Raw genomic sequence first — 17,795 nt, 5'->3', positions numbered from 1 at the left:
CTTTTTGTTGGAAGATTTTGATGGTATACTCAGAATGGTGCTGCGATTCCATAGTGTGAGTGATATACGTATTCACAAAGAAGATCTTCCTAATTAAAGGGATAAAATATATTTTGCAATTTAATAAAACTTCCCATCTAAGAATTGTAGAGCCCTCTCCTGAGGTCAGTTAAATGCCCTCCATTCCCATTAGAGTTAGGAGGCACTCAGCACCTCAAAAGATTGGGCCTACTCAGTGCTTTTTAGACATTTAGAGGCCCAATCAGAGGTGCATTGAAATCAGTGGAACGTCTCCTACTGACTTCAATGGGCATTGGCTCTGGCCCTAAGTGAATTAAGTCCTGCAGTACATCTGGGAAACAGGGCAGTATCGGTGTTCCTATTTTATGGAGAGGAAAGCTGAGGCACAAGGAAGTGTAGGAACTTGCTGTGCTGGGAAATAACCCAGATCTTTTGACTTCTAATACTGTGCTTTTAATTACAAGGCCATCCTTCTTGGGCAAAACCATTAGGGTAGGAAATTTTGGGAGAAACTTTTGAAGCTGTTCACTGTAAAAAACACAAATATTTCCCTTTAATTCTCCCATTTCACCTTTAAACCTTCATGACAAGAAGCACTAGACGTCATCCCTTCAGTGCTGCTGGAAACTCAACTGTGTAGGGGGACAATTGGATTTTTTTTTTTTAAATACCCTTGTCTCTGCAGTGTAACTTGACTTGAAAACTAACTAGCTGATATTACAGGAACTTGCAGAATTACGTGGAGGATCAGATTTAAAAAAAAGAAACTTCAGTAAGAACTGGCCCCAGGAACTGGTATGTGGATAGTGGATTAAATTTAGATTATAGGGCTCAGAATTTAGATTTAATCGTAGATTTAAAATTAGAGTTTGAGCCTGATGGCACCAAAATCTCATGGAGTTTTGTTCAGAAATGTCACCAGTTTAGTGGCTCTTGCTAGATTTGGAGGACATTTTGGCGCTGAAGTTGAACAGCCCCATCCTGCTTTGGATCCAACACTGAACCAAAACCAGAGTGGAAAATATGAATTCAGGGATTTGAATCTAATCCTCACCCATCCCCTTTCCTGAAATTCAAAGGCAATCCAATTCACAGTTCTGGTGGTGTCATCTATAGACCAGATTTTATTACCTTCACTGCTGTACGATCGTTACTCTGTGGAATAATCCCATTGAAATTGGTGGGACTACTCTTGGAGTAAGGTACTAGTAGTGAGAGAAGGGGTGTCAGAAATGTGGATTCTGTTTGCAGCGCAAATTCTTAGTGACTCCCAGCTCTCTGTACTTGGAATCTGACTTTATCATCCTCAGCTGAAGCTACTTTGCCAACTTCATACAGAATGTAACTCTACTGGCGTAACTGGAATCATACTATGAATTAATCTGGTTTGTTCTTTATGCAGTGTAATTGCAATGCAATTCCTTTGCACACTAGGCCTGCTGGAAGGACAGGTAGTAAGACAAGAATGCATAAAACAAAGTTCCTGTGCTGAAGAATTTACAATCTAACTTGGACAAATATAATATACAGGCCAGGTGGACAAATGCAGGATGGCAGATCCCTGTGGAGAGATAAGCAAGAAGGATTGGCAGATGAAATGGATTTTGAGGGGAGATTTGGAGAAGAAGAGGGAAGGCATTTGACAATTGGGCCTCCAAGTGAAAAGGAGGTGTAGAAGAAGATGCAAAGCACCTTGCGGAGGGGAAAAGAAGACCAAAAGAATGGTTGAAAGAAGATATGGAGGGACATGTGGAGAGAGGTTCTGGATCAGCAGTGCATAGGAACTGCCCTTTGGAATCCATGAAAACAGTCTCCTTCTGTTCAATGAGCCTGTCATGCACTAAGAAAGCAAATCTATTGCCCCTATAATTACAGCACAGATGCAGACTCAAAAATTTCAAAGCACGGTGGTAATTTCGGTGATCACATATTCTGGTGATGGCCAACTGTGAAATACATGTTGCAGAATAATAATTGAGACTGGATTTGTGATTTACAAAAAGAAAATGTGTGTTTTCTTCCAAATGAGAAATGTCACAAAGCCAACGACTTTGCAGCTGTTGCAACCAAAGTACCCAGTGCAGGAAAAAGGAATTTTGTTTTGGAGGCATGAAATCACTCAGTCCTTGGGCTAGGCTGGATCCTGTAGTTTTTAGTTCCAGAATAATTATTATGGGCTGCAGTCTCCCCTCGATCATTGCTCAGAATTTACATGGATATCAGTGTGGTGAACATGCTGAGCAATAAAGGGGATGATCTATGCTTTATTACAGTGTTTCTCAACCTTTCCAGACTACTGCACCCCTTGCAGGAGTCTGTTTTGTGTACCCCAAGTTTCACCTCACGTAAAAATGAGTTGCTTATAAAATCAGGCATAAAAATATAAAAGTGTCACAGCACATTATTACTGAATTTGCTTCCCCATTTTGTTTGTCGGAAATTTTAGTTTGTGCTGACTTCGTTAGTGCTTTTTATGTAGCCTGTTGTAAAACGAGGCAAATATCTAGATGAGTTGGTGCACCCCTTGGAAGTCCTCTGCATATCCCCAGGGGTATCTGTACCTCTGGGTGAGAACTACTGCTCTATTGTGCCCAGTCTTTAATGACTTAAGGTCCGTAAGCATTGGCCTTTCAAGCAAACAGATCTGAGACCACTGATGTCATTTTGTTCACACCTATAGGATGAAGTCTGATATGTAACCCTTCAAGGGTTCAGAAATAGAACTGCATTTGGTTAAGTCCAGTCAGTCCTCCTCCTCAGACAGCCTTCCTACTTCTTACCCAAAGCATGTTCAGCCATTTCCTCTGTCTGAAATAGCACCCAAAAGCTGCTTCGTTTTCTAGACTGCATGGGTGCACACTTGCTTTATCTGTGTGTCTCAGTAAAATAGCTTACAAGAGCAGCTCTGAAACTGGAGCAGGTCATAATATGGTTGCTTTAGCTGTGCTTAAAGCTTCCCACTCAGATCAGATACATCTCTAAATCAGCATGAGTGAAAAACAATGCATTCGTGATCAAAGCTGCCTCTCCACACCCTTTGCAGGCCTAGTGTGCAAAATAATCCCTTTGGGGGTGGGGTGTGTGTGTGTGCGTGGGCTACAGTCTGCTTAAGACTGCATTGCAAACAAGCCAGCTAATGCATCACTGCCTCTGGAATAAACTGCTATATCACTGATAAGCATGTTACCGTGCTGGGATCAGTGCAGGCTCCTAGTTGGAATGTGCGTCAGGTATGTGTCTAAAATGGATGCTCCCCATTTGTTAGAGATCTGAATGGGAGATAACAGCATAGGTTTTTCTTTTTATCTAACGATGGGCCTGGTGCCAAAGAGAGGATGAATTTCTCGTTTACCGTAATTAGAGTAACATGGACAGTATCTGTGTAGTTAGATGCTCAGGAAAGAACCTTTGCAGTGTGTGTGTTTGTGTGAGGGGGTAGTAGCCTATCAGAATGGTGCTATTCTTGTGCGGAATGTCTCTTGAGGATGTGTTGCACCAAAGTCATGTGCACTGATTTGTTAGCATACCTCACAGTGAATTCAGCTGCTCGCAGACATGATTCATGTTTTTAGCCAATGTTGTGGCTGCTTCAGGCTTGTTATAATTGTAGCAGAGGCGGTTGATTTATTCTCCCGTGTCTCCGAAGTTCAGAGACTGAGTGGGTTTGGGATGTGGGGGGCTTGAACATTTGGCAGACATTGCAGTCTGCCTGATGGGTGGAAGGGGAGCTGGGAGCGCCAGCTCTGCTGTAGCCCACCTGGCAGGCTGTCAAGGACCTGGGAGCTTGGGCAGTCCATGTGATGGGCTGCCTTGGAGTCTTGGACCCCTTTTCCCCAACAGCCCACCAGGCGGGCTATGGAGGAGCTGGGTGAAGGAGCTGGCAGGGAACCAGGCAGGCTTCCATTAGAATCCTGCCTGGGTTCCCCTGGAAGATAATTGAAATTAGACTGTTTCTATGTAACGTTTCAATATTGGCAAATTCCTATGGGAAAAATGTTTTGTGGCAATTTTTCTGACTAGCTCTGTAGTTCTGATACATTTTGTAGTGTGGCCCTGCCTCCAAAGGTCATCAGCACTCAATGCAAGCAAAGGCCATCAGTGGAAGTGATGCTTGTTGGGTGAACGTGCCAGTTGCTTCATTAGTCACGAAGTGATTAAACAGGCCTGCACCCTAGAAGAAGTATTGCATCTGCTGTGCCCATGCTTGTTAATGCTGGGATGAAAGGGTGGGCGTTAATCTTGAGCGGGGTAGGCGAAGCAGCTTGGGTCCCTGGCATCCCAGGTTCCCCATCTCAACAGCGTGTGGCTGGGTTTAGAGCAGCCTGGAGCAATTCCGTGAGCGTTGCCTGTAGCCTGAAGGAATCTTGCTACTGATAAAGGAACTGACAGCAGCAGCCCCTCAGTGCTTGCTTCTTCCCTTCCTTCTCTGTCATGTCAGGAAGGGACAGAAGCAGCCATGTTCCCGCACAACCAGCATCTGAGCACTCACCCCGAACTTTGGATGTCAAATCCAGAACACAGCCAAATTCCATGGCTTTTGTACAAAGGACCAAACCAAATCTCCAGAGCTGAACTCCCCAGATTCTGTTTGGGGGGGGTGGCTGACATCCAGATCCAAATTTTTGCAGCTCAGAGCCTTCCACTAAGTCTTTTGCCCTCATTGTTCTCTAGTCAGAAGAGATTCCCTTGCACTCCAGCTGCTCTATCTGCTTCCTTCTCTGCAGCCACAAGGTTGCATTGTGCTCTTCCACCTTTCTACTGATAAAGCTCAGGAAAATTGGATCCACACACAGAGTGACCAGATAGAAAGTGTGAAAAATCGGGACCGGGGTGGGGAGTAATAGGTACCTATATAAGAAAAAGCCCCAAATATCGGGACTGGTCCTTTAAAATTGGGACCTCTGGTCACCCTATCCACACAGGACTTTCTGCCTGAACATACCTCCCTCATCATGTACCCCTATTCCTAGCTCCTCTCTTTGACTCAATGCACTGGCCTAGCTCTTCACTGCTCTGACACCCTGTTGTCTTGCTTCAAGCTTCTGAGGGCACCATGTTAAGAGCTGTAAAGGCCAAGTAACTCTACTAATTGCTGTGGATGCGTCCTTATTGAAATGATCTTTGGATGATTCTATAGTTTCCCTCCCGTCACTCGTGCTGGCAGACCCTCTGCAGACTGGGATCAGGGCTGTACTAGTTTAAAATGTGATGACTGGAGATGGGTCTCTGTACTTTTCAGGATTTGAATACAGAATCCAATTTCTGCATCTAGTTCTGATTTCACAGTGAGCAGGATGTTGTTGTACCTTTTGCTACATACACATACATTTCTCACGGTTTTTGGCTCAGAGGTCCCCAGTGTACCTTTTTTGGGTGTGCTTGATGCTCATGTTTGTCGATCTTAGGTACTTACAGGGCTTCCATCCCAATAGTAACTGAGAGCTCCTCACAGTACCCTTGGGAGCTAGGTAAGTATCATTATCCCCATCTTACAGATGGGGAACTGAGGCACAGAAAGACTTAAGGACTTGCTGAAGGTGTCACAGGCAGCCTGTGGCACGGCAGGGAAATGAAGTCTGCTGAGTTCCAGGCTAGTGCACTGGACCATCCCTCGTCCTGTCTAATCCATGCCATCATTCCCTATATGACTGGAGAAACTTCCCATCTGATTCTTATCTGTTTAACCGTGGAAATGTATTCTGTGTCATCTGCTCAGCATGCTGACTTTTTTATTTTCAACCTGATCTAGATAGCAATCTGTTCAGCTTGATGGAATTCTCTGGGATTATTGCTCAAAAAGGAACACCTCAGTACACTCCCTTTTCCTGATGCATCCATGCAACTTCTGAGCAAGTGCTTGCTGATCCACTGGCCAGTATCCATGTATCCAGCAAGGCACTGCCTCTGGGTGTGTTTGACATGTATTCCTGACAAAAGGGAAACTGTGGAATCTAAAGTGTCTTCTAAAGTGACCTCACTCTAGTGAGTGTGAGCAGAGAATGATCATTGCAATGACAAGCCATTTTGCAGCATGAAAACTGCCGCAGCAATGCTGTTTCTTAAATCCAATTACATAACCTGGAGATATTTTCTTTCTCCTTCCTGATCAACTCTTTTTTCTCAAATGCAAATCAGTGATCGCTGCTACCCCAGCTGAGTATATACACCCATGTGTCACAGGGGCAGAGAGAGAGAGAGACTGAAGAGGGTGGGGAAGTGAGAGGCAAAGGTTAAAAATCTGAGGCAATCAGGGAAATGCTTGTTGTTCAAATCTAGTTCCAAGAGAGACCATAACAAATTCAAAGGAAGCACTTTGTGGCTTTCTCCTTCTGGAGTTAGAGCTGCAGCAGCAACTACTGTAAGCGAGTCATAAACAAAGTCAAAATCTGGAAATCCCTCTAGCAGACCATCATGGAGGATTCTGCAAAGGAAACTCAAGAGGTCAAGTACTACATGCTCCAAAGGTAAGAACTGCTCCAGCTTTACTGATCTGGTCGGACCTTACAAATGACATCTTCACAGGACTGAGAGGGTTAGAGTCTTTGCTCTGGAAAATCAGTACTGGATCCTGAATTTTTTTTCAATCGTGATTTGATTATCCTTGGAATCCTTAATTAATAGGACGCATTTGGGGATGCAATTTTTGCAAAAGAGGCTTTATTGTGTCATAGCTAGAAAGTAAATATGGTCAGAGTGAAAGGGGCAGATCTTTGAATTGCTGAACGACTTTCAGTTCGGCTTCCAAAACTGCAACAGCAGAGTTTCTAGACAGGGGCTCTCAAGGCACCACCACATGCTGCAGCTGTGTTCAAAGTGACTTGCTGGCCTTCCTTGCCAGGTAACTTAGACTGTAACTGCATGCAGCTGGGCTGGCTGCTGTTCTTGCACAGGATAATTTCTGCTCTGTTTGGTGCTCTTTCACGTGAGATAATACTCCCACTCCAATAACCACCCTCCCAAAAAAGTAAAAGCTTCGTTCTTCTGCCCTGAGCTGATACATAGTCTCGGTTATTAGTATTTAGATTCCATGTTTCAGTATGCTGCCTGTCACTAAATAAACTCAGAGCTATACCTGCAAGCGGTATGTTTTATTCTGAATATTTAAGCCCTGGGCTTGCAAACATTTGTGTGGGGGAGAATGTGGGCTTGTAAATTGTCATTTGAAGCTAGTGGGACTACCACTCACGTGCATAAGCAGGATTGGACACACAATTTGTACTTTGTCCCTTAGTTCTCCTGTTTACAATAACCATGTCATCAAGAGTGACCTCTTCAGACCTAGGTTGCTGTGCAATGTATATACTAGATATACAAGTGCAAGCCCCATTTCTCCACTGCTGTGCTCTAATTTACTGTTTTTGAGATCTTATATGGCTTAATAAAGCTCTGGTCCCACCTTCATCTGTTTTCCCCCTTCTATGCTTCTTGCCCTGGTTCTTCTTAGGCCTGGTCTGCTCCTGAAAGGTAGGTTGACCTAGCAACATCACTCAGGATTGTGAAAACTGTCTTGCACTGGGTGATGTAGTTCAGTCAACCTTACTCTCATTGTAATCACAGTTGGTCGATAGAAGGATTATTCCATTTACCTAGTTGCCACCTCATGGAGAGGTGGATTTACTACAGTTTGGTGCCTAATTCTCTTAGGTTTAGGACTGGGATTTTCAGAGGGGTTTGTCTCCTATCTGCCTCCTTTGCCTCTTCCCATTCTTGGCTTCATGCCTCCTTTCATGTCTCCCTCCTGTTGCTTGGAACAACTTCCCAGTTCTCAGAATTAGTATAAAAATCTACTTGGCTTGTGAAACCTTCTGTTGTGGATCTCTTCACCAGCAAGGCCTCTGTGTCTCCTGGCAATGGAAATTTCCCCCCTGTGTCAGAAAATGGCTCAAGCTGCAAATTTGGATCTGAATTTCAAACACGATCAATGTTTTTGTTGTTTGTGTTATGGTAGTAAGAGCAGTCTTGATGGAAGTCAGGACCCTGTTGTGCTAGAAGCTGTGCATACACCTAATAAGAGACAGTCCTTGCTTCAAAGACTCTGTAGCCCAAATAGAGAACATCCTCAAAAAGAGGAGGGGAGAGGGAAATTACTTATTTGTATTATTGTAGTGCCTAGGAGCTGCAGTCATGGACCAGGACCCCATTGTGTTAGGTGCTGTATAAACAAAGAACAAAAATAAAGCCCCCCAGCTGCATTTTATACACAACGTATTGAAGTGCAAAGGGATTCTGACTTGTATAAGGTCACACAGAATATCTGTGTGACAACTAGGAACTGAGGGCAGATTTTGAGAATCTCAGTTTAGTGTTTCAACCAAGAGACCATTCTTCCTCCTGAATACAGCTCATGATTGTATTTATCTGGGTTCTGGTTCCTATCCCTGAATGTGTGGCATGTTTAAGCTACATTGAGACCGTGTCTCCTTATCTAGTCTGTAAAGGATAGTGTACTTTATGTAAATAATACACAGTAATAATAATAAATAATAGAAAAGGCTTCTTTGGGAAATGCCCCTGTTTTGTGATATCTACCTGGCTCTGCAGGTTACTACAAACTAGCTCTAGCTACTGTACATGCAGGACTTTATTAACATTTCATCCTTAAGCTATTTAGCTGAGACACTTATATCTTTGTTTGTTTTGAAATTAGGATTTGTGGTTATAATTTGTGGCTTGTTATGTAGGGTTCACGCCAGATTGGCTGCCATAAGTTTGATTGGTCCTCTATACTGCTTAGGCACCCCAAACTTGCTAGCTGTGTCTATAATTTTTTCTTTCCTTACTGACCTTGTTTTTTCTGGCAAGTTGCAGTATTAAAAGGTCATCTTGTCTGCTCCCTTCCCTCCCGCCTCCCCGGTGGCATTGAGCAATGCCACCAACTCTTCAGTAACCAGACTAGGTCAGGGGTTCCCAAGTTGTGTGCCATGGCCGATGGGAAGGCCGCAGAGCATGTGCTGGTGGTGTGTATGCAGCTGGCTGGCTATCCTCCTAGTTTCCAGCGGCTAAAAGGCCAAAAGTACATGAGGAGATGGAAAGGACTGCACAATAGTGAATGGGAGGGGAGGTGTCCATCAGGCAATGTGGGCGATACTGTAAAAAAACTTTAAAATCTAATTAAAAGCCTAATAACATACACCCTCCTTGTAAAGAACTGCACTATGTATGGAGTATGCATGGCTGACTAAACCAGCTTGTGGTGGTAGGCTCCTATGTAACGGGCCGGGGTAAGGATTGGTGCTGTGCACAAGTTGCCACCACATATAGTCCCGCTAGAGGAGAGGTAACTCAGAATGGGAGTTGGCACGTCTACGCAGCCATTTAATTTGGTTGTGTTTAAGGCTGGCCTTTTCTGGCTTTCAGCTCACGTAAGAGGATTTTAAACCATGTGCATTCTTAGTAATGTGCAAATAGATACATTTGATTTTGGAGATCGGAGTCTGGCATCCAGCTTCCCCCGTAAGTGCCAAGCGATGCTGAATTAAAGAAAGAGGTTAGCTAGATCATTTCAATTAGGCACAGGCTATTCTTATATAGAAATGGGCCAGGGTTATGTGCATACAGTCTAGAGCAGGGGTCAGCAACGTCTGGCATGCGGCTTTCCAGGGTAAGCACCCTAGTGAGCCAGGCCAGTTTGTTTACCTGCCGTGTCTGGAGGGTTCTGCCGATCGTGGCTCCCACTGGCCGTGGTTCGCTGCTCCAGGCCAATGGGGGCAGTGGGAAGCCGCAGCCAGCACATCCCTCGGCCTGTACCGCTTCCTGCAGCTCCCGTTGGCCTGGAGCAGCAAACCGTGGACAGGGGGAGCCGCGATTGGCTGAACCTGCAGATGCAGCAGGTCTGTGTTTCCACTAAAGAGCGCACAGTGGCGCAGCTGCACCGATGAAGCTGTGCTACTGTAAGCTCTCTAGTGGAGCTGCTCTAAGCTGGTGGGAGAGAACTCCCCTGTTTACTTAATTACTCCATCCCCAGTGTCAGCTCTGTCAGCGGGAGAAGCTCTCCTGCTGACGTAGTGCTGTCCACGCTGGTGCTTAGGTCAGTGTAAGGGCTTGTCTACACTGGCACTTTACAGTGCTGCAACTTTCGCACTCAAGGGTGTGAAAAAACTTGCCCCTGAGCGCTGCAAGTTTGAGCACTGTAAAGTGCCAGCGTAGACCGTACACGACTCCCAGTGCTGCCAGCTACGCCCCTTGTGGAGGTGGGTTTTTTTATAGTGCTGGAAGAGAGCTCTCCCAGCGCTATGCCGTGACTACACAGCCACGTTAAAGCGCTGCCACCGCCAGAGATTTAACGTTGCTATTGAAGACATGCCCTAACTTATGTCGCTCTGGGGTGTATGGCTATTTCACACCCTTGAGCAACATAACTTATGTCGACTTAAGCTGTAGTGTAGCCATAGCCTTAGGAAGTGACGAAACAACGAAACAACTAGGTAACATAGAAAGATCGTTTTACAGATGATGGGCCATTTCATTGGTGTCACTGTAAACTTTGGTCTTGCTCTGTTTTACACCTGGTTTAAAACAGCTTCAGGTAACAGATTTAACATGGGTGTAAATGGGGCTTTAGGGCAGAAACAGAAATGGAACCTGTAATTACTGAAGCTATTCAACTATTAATGGTGTGCTGGGATTTACATGAGTCATCCCCAGCTCATCACGCTGAGGACAGAGATTTTGAGGTGCATTTGTAGAAAGGGAACATCTGAAGAAAAGAAACTGAGGATAAGTTTACACGGCAAAAAAGCCACATGGCAGTGACTCTCAAAGTCCAGGTCAACTGACTTGGGCTTGCTCCATGGGCTAAAAATAGCAGTGTAAGCAGTTGGGCTGCCACTGGAGCCCATCTCTGAAACCCTGCAGGGCAGAAGGGTCTTGGAGCCTGTGCTCTAGCCTGAGGCTCTACGCTGCTATTTTTAAAATCAGACATAAATGTCCTTACTGCTCCAGTAAAGGTGCAATGATACAGACACATGCAAGAATAATCCTTTGCTATTGTTTTAGATCTTCAGCCTGAGAATCTGAGTGGTTTATAAATATTTAGTGAATTAAGCCTTGCATCACCCTTGGGAAGCGTGGACAGATTTTATCTGCAGTTTGTCTGGGGAAACTGAGGCAGAGGAAAGGGGCGATGATTTTCTCATAGGGCATGTCCATACTACCCCCCAGATTGGCGGGTAGTGTTCAGTGTATCGGGGTCGATTTATTGAGTCTTGTCTGGACGCGATAAATCGATCTGCTAATGGATGCCTGTACTCCACCTTGGCAGGAGGAGTAAGTGGCGTGACGGGGAAGCCGCACCCGTTGACTCGCCGCCATGAGGACTGCCAGGTAAGTCGAACTAAGATGCGCAACTTCAGCTATGCTATTCGCGTAGCTGAAGTTGCGTATCTTAGTTCGAACCCCCTCGCTAGTGTAGCCCAGGCCATAGTCATGCAGTGGGTCTGTGGCAGAGGTAGGGATAGGCTTCATTTAACCACAAGACTCTCCTTCACTATTTGCACTAATTATGCCAACTAAGAATTCAATTAATAGAACTTGAGACTTTATTGACTCAAAGTATTATGAGCCACCGTTGTCTTTTGGAATAATGGTGGTTGTAGCAAAGAGGGATAATAGTGAAGAGCTGTGTGTTGCTGTAGAACTAAACTGGTTGATTTGGGAAGTATTGACGAACTGGTCAGCTAAGAGTTACAAATAGAGACTTTTTGCAGTGACTTATAGAAAGTTTTCCTTTAGAGATCTGGAGTTTTTGTTTTGTTTTGTAGATTACATTTGGAAGATGGACCCTGTCTCCTCTTATCACTACTCTGGTTCCCTAGATGTATTAATCAGCGTCATGCTGGGATAATGTTAACTCTTGTCTTTCCATGTGGGGACATAACTAGCAATTTATATATGTACTGGTTAGTCAGTTCTTCCCCTCTCACCTCTACTGGCCCCTGTGACCAGCACCTACAATCTGACCATTGCATGCATCTGGTAAGCAGTTCTCATAGAGGTCATGTCAGTGCTCAGGCCTGGAGACTGAACAGTTCTGCCAATCACCATCAAAAATTTTGCACAGAGGAAACTTTAAAAATTGCCCACTGGGGCATCTGTGAAATTTACCTACTTATACCCACAAGTCAGCTGAGTCACCTTTTTTCTTTCCTTTAGGCCCAGTATGTCTGGCTTGCACCTTGTAAAGCAAGGCCGGGACAGGAAGAAAGTTGATCTACAGCGGGATTTCACTGTGGCCTCCCCTGCAGAATTCGTTACTCGTTTTGGGGGGAATAAAGTTATCGAGAAGGTAAGTGACTAGCTCTGCTGAATTGTGCTTTTTGTTTCCCTGCTCACCTCAGTCAAGCTATTTTATCCGTGTATCACAGGACTCACAGGCTAGTAAATGCCAAATATTGAGAGTTCTGGAACTGAAAGCTGCATTTCTGCCTATAACAATGATTCTTTTGCTTTTATTGCCATGTTAGGTAAATATCCTGTCACTTCAGCCTCCTGTGACAATAAGCATGAGGCTTGATGAAATTGATGTAGATTATGATTCTCGGATGTTAGAGATGGCTATTGAATGATCCAGGGTCTCTCTGCTGTTGTAGTGGGATTATATTTTTATAGTGCTTTCTCCACTCTAGTTTTAATGGTCTAATGAGGCAGGCTCCTTCCCCATCCTATTCCCTGGAGTTGACAAGAACTCATTTCAAATGTACTAGCAGCTGGTGCTGCTGGCTGCTTATTGGTCCTGCTCCAGTGTCCCATCCTGTTCTTAAAGCAAACTGAATCATATTACATTCAAATCTTAATGGTCAAGCCAAGGGCTGGTTTCTGAGTTGATTGCTGTGGAAGGGAATGCTCTTGTTGAACTGTGTTGGGGAAAGGGCTTAACCGACAAGTCAGATGAAATGTACTCAGGAAAAACAAATATTTGAATGTCCTCTCTCCCTTGCTGCCTAGTTCTTATTGCCCTCTGGTTATTTCTCCACCCTGTTTCTAATCCACCTAGGTCCTTATTGCCAATAATGGGATTGCGGCAGTGAAATGTATGAGATCCATCCGACGCTGGTCCTATGAGATGTTTCGAAATGAGCGTGCGATCAGGTTTGTCGTCATGGTGACTCCTGAAGATCTGAAAGCGAATGCAGGTGAGCTGTAATAACCTGTTAGGGGAAATTGCCCCTCCTCCATTCAAAACTTTATGCATGGGCAATATGCATATTGCAGAGTGCATATTTTTGCTCACCCATCAAGGGACAAGTTAACTTGGGAGGAGATTAAACGCTTTTATCTGAAACTATAAAGAATGCAAAGCCCCAGTCAGATGGTCTTTGGAGTTACTTCTTGAGTCATGGATTTAAGGCCGTTTCAGATTTGATGGGAATATTTCCCCTCTCGTACCATGGTTTCTGTTTGCTTTTTCACTCCTAGATTTGACACAAGTATATAAACACTTAATCAAGTGCTTAGTTTCTGTCTGAAACCAGGAGGCCTTTTGAGATCACTTGTATTTTCCTTCAGTACAAAGAGTTAAGCTGAATGCACTGTAGACTCACAAAAGTTACACCTGAAGTGTTAATTTTCTCACTGCCTTAAAAATGCAGCAAGCTGTGAATAAGGAGTGTCTTTGAGGGCCTCCTTTTGGAGGGAGAATGATCTGGCTGTTGGAACAGGGGACTAGGGCAGTGTGATCTAGTAATCAAAGCAGGAAGCTGGGAGCTAGGGTTCCTGGATGCAATCCCTGGCTCTGCCAATGACTTGCTGTGTGACTTCAGCCAGAAGACTCTAGCCTCAGCACTCACCTTTAAATTGGGAGGGCGAGAGGGGGGTAATATGGAACTATTTCACAGGAATGCTTGGAGGCTTAAATGATAAATTGATCATCATCATCTGTGAAATACTTGGAAGATAAAATCGCTCGGTAAAATGTGTGTTTGTTTGTGTTTGTGCTTATTATTTTTATGACAAATCCAGAGTGCTGCTTGAGTCAATGGAATAAAACCTGCAAACTGTTTAGGGTTTAAGGCTGAACGAGGCCAGTTGGATGTGTCCTAAATATGACTCTCTTTGTGTCCACAGAGTACATTAAAATGGCAGATCACTATGTCCCAGTGCCAGGAGGAACAAACAACAATAACTATGCAAATGTGGAACTCATTCTTGATATTGCTAAACGGATTCCAGTGCAGGTGAGAAGGGGCAAAGATCACATTTAGAATTAAAAGGCAAAATCAGGCAGTTTTTTCTGTCCGTGAATAATGAGCCACATCTGAGGAAAGTAAGGTCAGAGAAATGGTCTGGGGAAAATGAGCAGGTTTTTTTTGAGCAATGAAGGTGCTGAGCAGTGAAATGGGGCAGATTTTCCAGATGTAAATACTTGAGCAGGTATTTAGCACAACTCTGCACTTGAATCCTCTTCCAAAGTTCCTTGTCATGTCATTCTTTGGGGACTTGTCTTTTGAGATGCAGTGCACCTGTCTGATGTGTGAATGATGAGGGATTGAAACTTGTTCAGTGAGGAAAGGAAAGGCTCAGAGCACCCACTTGATTGATTGATGGTTTGCTGACTGCTTTTGCAACTGTAAGGAATGAATTGCCTTGTATTCCTCTCCAGGCAGTGTGGGCTGGCTGGGGGCATGCCTCTGAGAACCCCAAACTACCAGAACTCCTCCACAAAAATGGAATTGCTTTCATGGGTAAGGACATTTCTTTTTGATTTGCAGTTTCTCACAGGCCAGTGCTGTCAAGTCAGTTATAAACGTGGTCTTGGAGAGATGGAAAATCCAGGACCTAAAATAAAGAGCAACAATCTAAAGCTTACCCATGCAAGACTGACAGAATGCATCTTGGGGGGTGGACCACACTGCCTAATGATGAAGTCTAGAGTAGTCCCAGGGGTGAGCCGGAGCCGGTTCACACGAACCGGTTGTTAAATTTAGAAGCGGTTTTAGAACCCCTTGTTAACTGACTTCCCTGCAAGGGAAGCTTTGATGGGCTCTGGCTGGGAAGCCTGTAATTCCTCGTCCTGGGGGGTGCTGCGCTGTGCTGTGCTGTGGGAGCCATGTGGGCTGCCTCCTGGCTCTGCTGCTGCTGCTCCTTGGACCTCTGGCGCTGGGGCTCCTGCTGCTGCCTGGTGGGTTCCCGGCTGCGTCCTGCTGCTCGGGCTGGTCCCGGCCACTCTCCCCGTGTGAGTACCTGTCCCTCTGCCCGCAGCCAGCCCCTGTCTTCATCACCTGCCCACAGCCAGCCCCTGTTGCAGCCAGCCCGTGTCACACTCTCTGCCTCCAGCTAGCCCTGCCCCACGTCCCTGTCTGCCGCCAGCCCCATGTCCACTGGTGCCCTAGAGTTCTCAGGGCAGTAACCCTGCACACCTGCATAAATTGGGGGGGCAGGAAGCAGCTGGGACCCACACATGTGCACACCCTAGGGTGACCAGACAGCAAGTGTGAAAAATCGGGACAGGGAGTGAGGCATAATAGGAGCCTATATAAGAAAAGACCCAAAAATCGAGACTATCCCTATAAAATTGGGACATCTGGTCACCCTAGCACACCCCAAGGGAGCGGCGGGGACCCACATATGTGAAAAGGAGCTCATATCTAGTTCAGACCCATCTTTTTAAAAAAGAACTTTAGGTAGGGTTAATGTACATCTGTATTTTCCTGGACATGTCAGGCTTTTCAGTTCTTAAATCGCTGTCTGGGAAAATACAGACTTATGGTATCCCTATTAGTACACTAAATACATGCTGTGGCACATCACTTAAATCAGGACTTTTTATAGGGAACCAGTTGTTAAGATTTTAGCAGCTCATCACTGAGTAGACCTATTAATTGAAGGCCCCAAGAAAAGGCTAGATTACACTCTGTTGGATTAGAGAAGATTTTGGTCAGTACAAAGACTAAGATTGGGAGATGGAAGTGCTATACAACCTCATCACTTCATTTATTGCCATGCACATCCATAGAACTTGCCATCTACAAAGGACCTTCTGTGGCTCTGATCAGCCTATGGCTGGTTTTTATAAGGGCAAAGCCTGAGCTGATTAAGTTGGATCTGAAATTTGCTAAAGTCCAGGAGTGCTTCAGTTCACGCCCACCTCTAATGCTGGTTCTTCAAATTTTATAGTTTTTTCTTTATTCAAGACAACTTCTGGGAGAAAATAAATCTTTCATGTGTCTTGAACTGAACTTAAAAACTGTCAGTTTCTCTGGTTCAGGGAGGGGCGGGTTTTCCAACACATCATTGGCAGAATGGAGCAGGTGTCAGGTGCAGGCTGAGATAGGAGGTTAGAAAACATTGCTGTTAAAGTGGGGAGAGGGGAGGAAAAATATCTCTGTTGTTAATTTAAAGACTGAGTTTGTAATAAGGGTTTATTGAAGAAGTAGAGTTCAGACCAGAGTGTAGGGGGTTTTGCATTCTAGCCAATGTTACAGATAACTCAATGCCTGACTGTTTTTGATGCAATGTAGTGCATATCCTAGAAGTCATATTATGTGATGGACTATATGATATTTATTTTAGGATTTGAAAATTGGGTGAAACTTCGATCCGAGTACCCAGACTAAAAGTCCTGATCTGAACACGTTCATCCCAACCCTCTACTTTAGGGATGTTTATACCCAGTTCTGAACTTTGGGACTGGTCTTTTCTCTCTAATAATTTGAAACAAAACCACAGAGAACACCTTTTTGAACTTCAGGGAAGTGTGGATGTGAAGTTTGACAGTAAGCCCACCTCTAACTTAAAACTCTTATCAGTCACGTGGTGCAATCCATGCAAGCAAAACTCCTAGTAAAGTCAGTCCAAGTTCTGCCTTTGTAAGGTCTGCAGAACTGAGCTATAAATGAGAAACTGAATTACCATGATAGAAAAGAGTCTTGAGTTATGCACCTCATGTCAGTTGCACTAATGGGAATTGATTGATCAAGTAGACGCCAGACCCTGCTGGAGGGGAGAGTGTGTGAGGGTAGTGGTTCTTGGAAGTTGTTCTCCTTGAATAGCATTTTTGTGTATGCCCACACATCTGCTGCTGTGAAGTGCCATCAGGTTGCCTTACTGCAGTGTTTAACTTTTTCCTTCTCAGAGAACCTGTGGTACAGTAAATTTGAATGTTTTTTTTTTTTTTTTAATCCTTGGCTGATGTAAATTGACATAGCTCCATTGGCTTCAACAGAGCAATGCTGATTTACACCACACCATGATCTGGCCCATAGTATCCATTCCAAGAGACCATCATTAGCAGAGTATTTTCTTACCCAACTAGCATAACATAATCTAGACTATACCCTGTTGGATCTTCCTTGGTGCCTGATTTCTCTGAGTAATCTCCCTCATGGGTCTTATTTATTTATTGCAGGGCCTCCAAGCCAGGCTATGTGGGCTTTAGGAGATAAAATTGCATCCTCCATAGTGGCCCAAACTGCAGGCATCCCAACTCTCCCATGGAGCGGCAGTGGTAAGAAATTGATCCTTGTTCGTACCATGAAGATTATTGTTACATTGTCCTTCCCTCAGGCACCCTGAAAGTTCAGGAAACATCAGTGCATTGAAAAATCTCCTATGAAGATGGCCCACGTGCTGTGTGTGAATCTACAGGCATAACAACTCCTGTGCGACCCAAGGTGTAGATCGTGACTGCAGAATATACCTTAGATACATTTAGCCAAATATCCATGTTCTAAAAAAACTGAACTTTCATTCATTTTTAATTGTAACTCTGTCAGGGTGAAGCTGCCTTTTCAGTTTCAAAGAGCTCAAAGTCTGGGCTGTTCTCCCTCCAGTTTAAGCTT

General features: G+C 44.6%; 1 protein-coding gene across 6 annotated transcripts in view; it reads left to right on the top strand.

The window, feature by feature from the left end:
• ACACA (acetyl-CoA carboxylase alpha) overlaps positions 1-17,795 on the top strand; it is a 217,350-nt gene that overhangs the window by 45,554 nt on the left and 154,001 nt on the right. For 5 of the 6 annotated variants that reach the window (XM_030536766.1, XM_030536765.1, XM_030536763.1 and 2 more), the window contains 5 exons: positions 12,172-12,304; positions 13,013-13,151; positions 14,083-14,192; positions 14,618-14,699; positions 17,363-17,461. In XM_030536766.1, coding sequence (XP_030392626.1) covers positions 12,172-12,304; positions 13,013-13,151; positions 14,083-14,192; positions 14,618-14,699; positions 17,363-17,461 — 563 coding nt within the window. Of the gene's footprint in view, positions 1-3,091; positions 3,252-12,171; positions 12,305-13,012; positions 13,152-14,082; positions 14,193-14,617; positions 14,700-17,362; positions 17,462-17,795 lie in introns of those variants that run through there. The other variant, XM_030536764.1, reaches the window with a different exon arrangement.

Source organism: Gopherus evgoodei, chromosome 17 (genome assembly GCF_007399415.2).
Source record: "Gopherus evgoodei ecotype Sinaloan lineage chromosome 17, rGopEvg1_v1.p, whole genome shotgun sequence".
Lineage (NCBI taxonomy): Eukaryota > Metazoa > Chordata > Testudines > Testudinidae > Gopherus > Gopherus evgoodei.
This window is presented reverse-complemented; position numbering and strand designations above follow the sequence as displayed.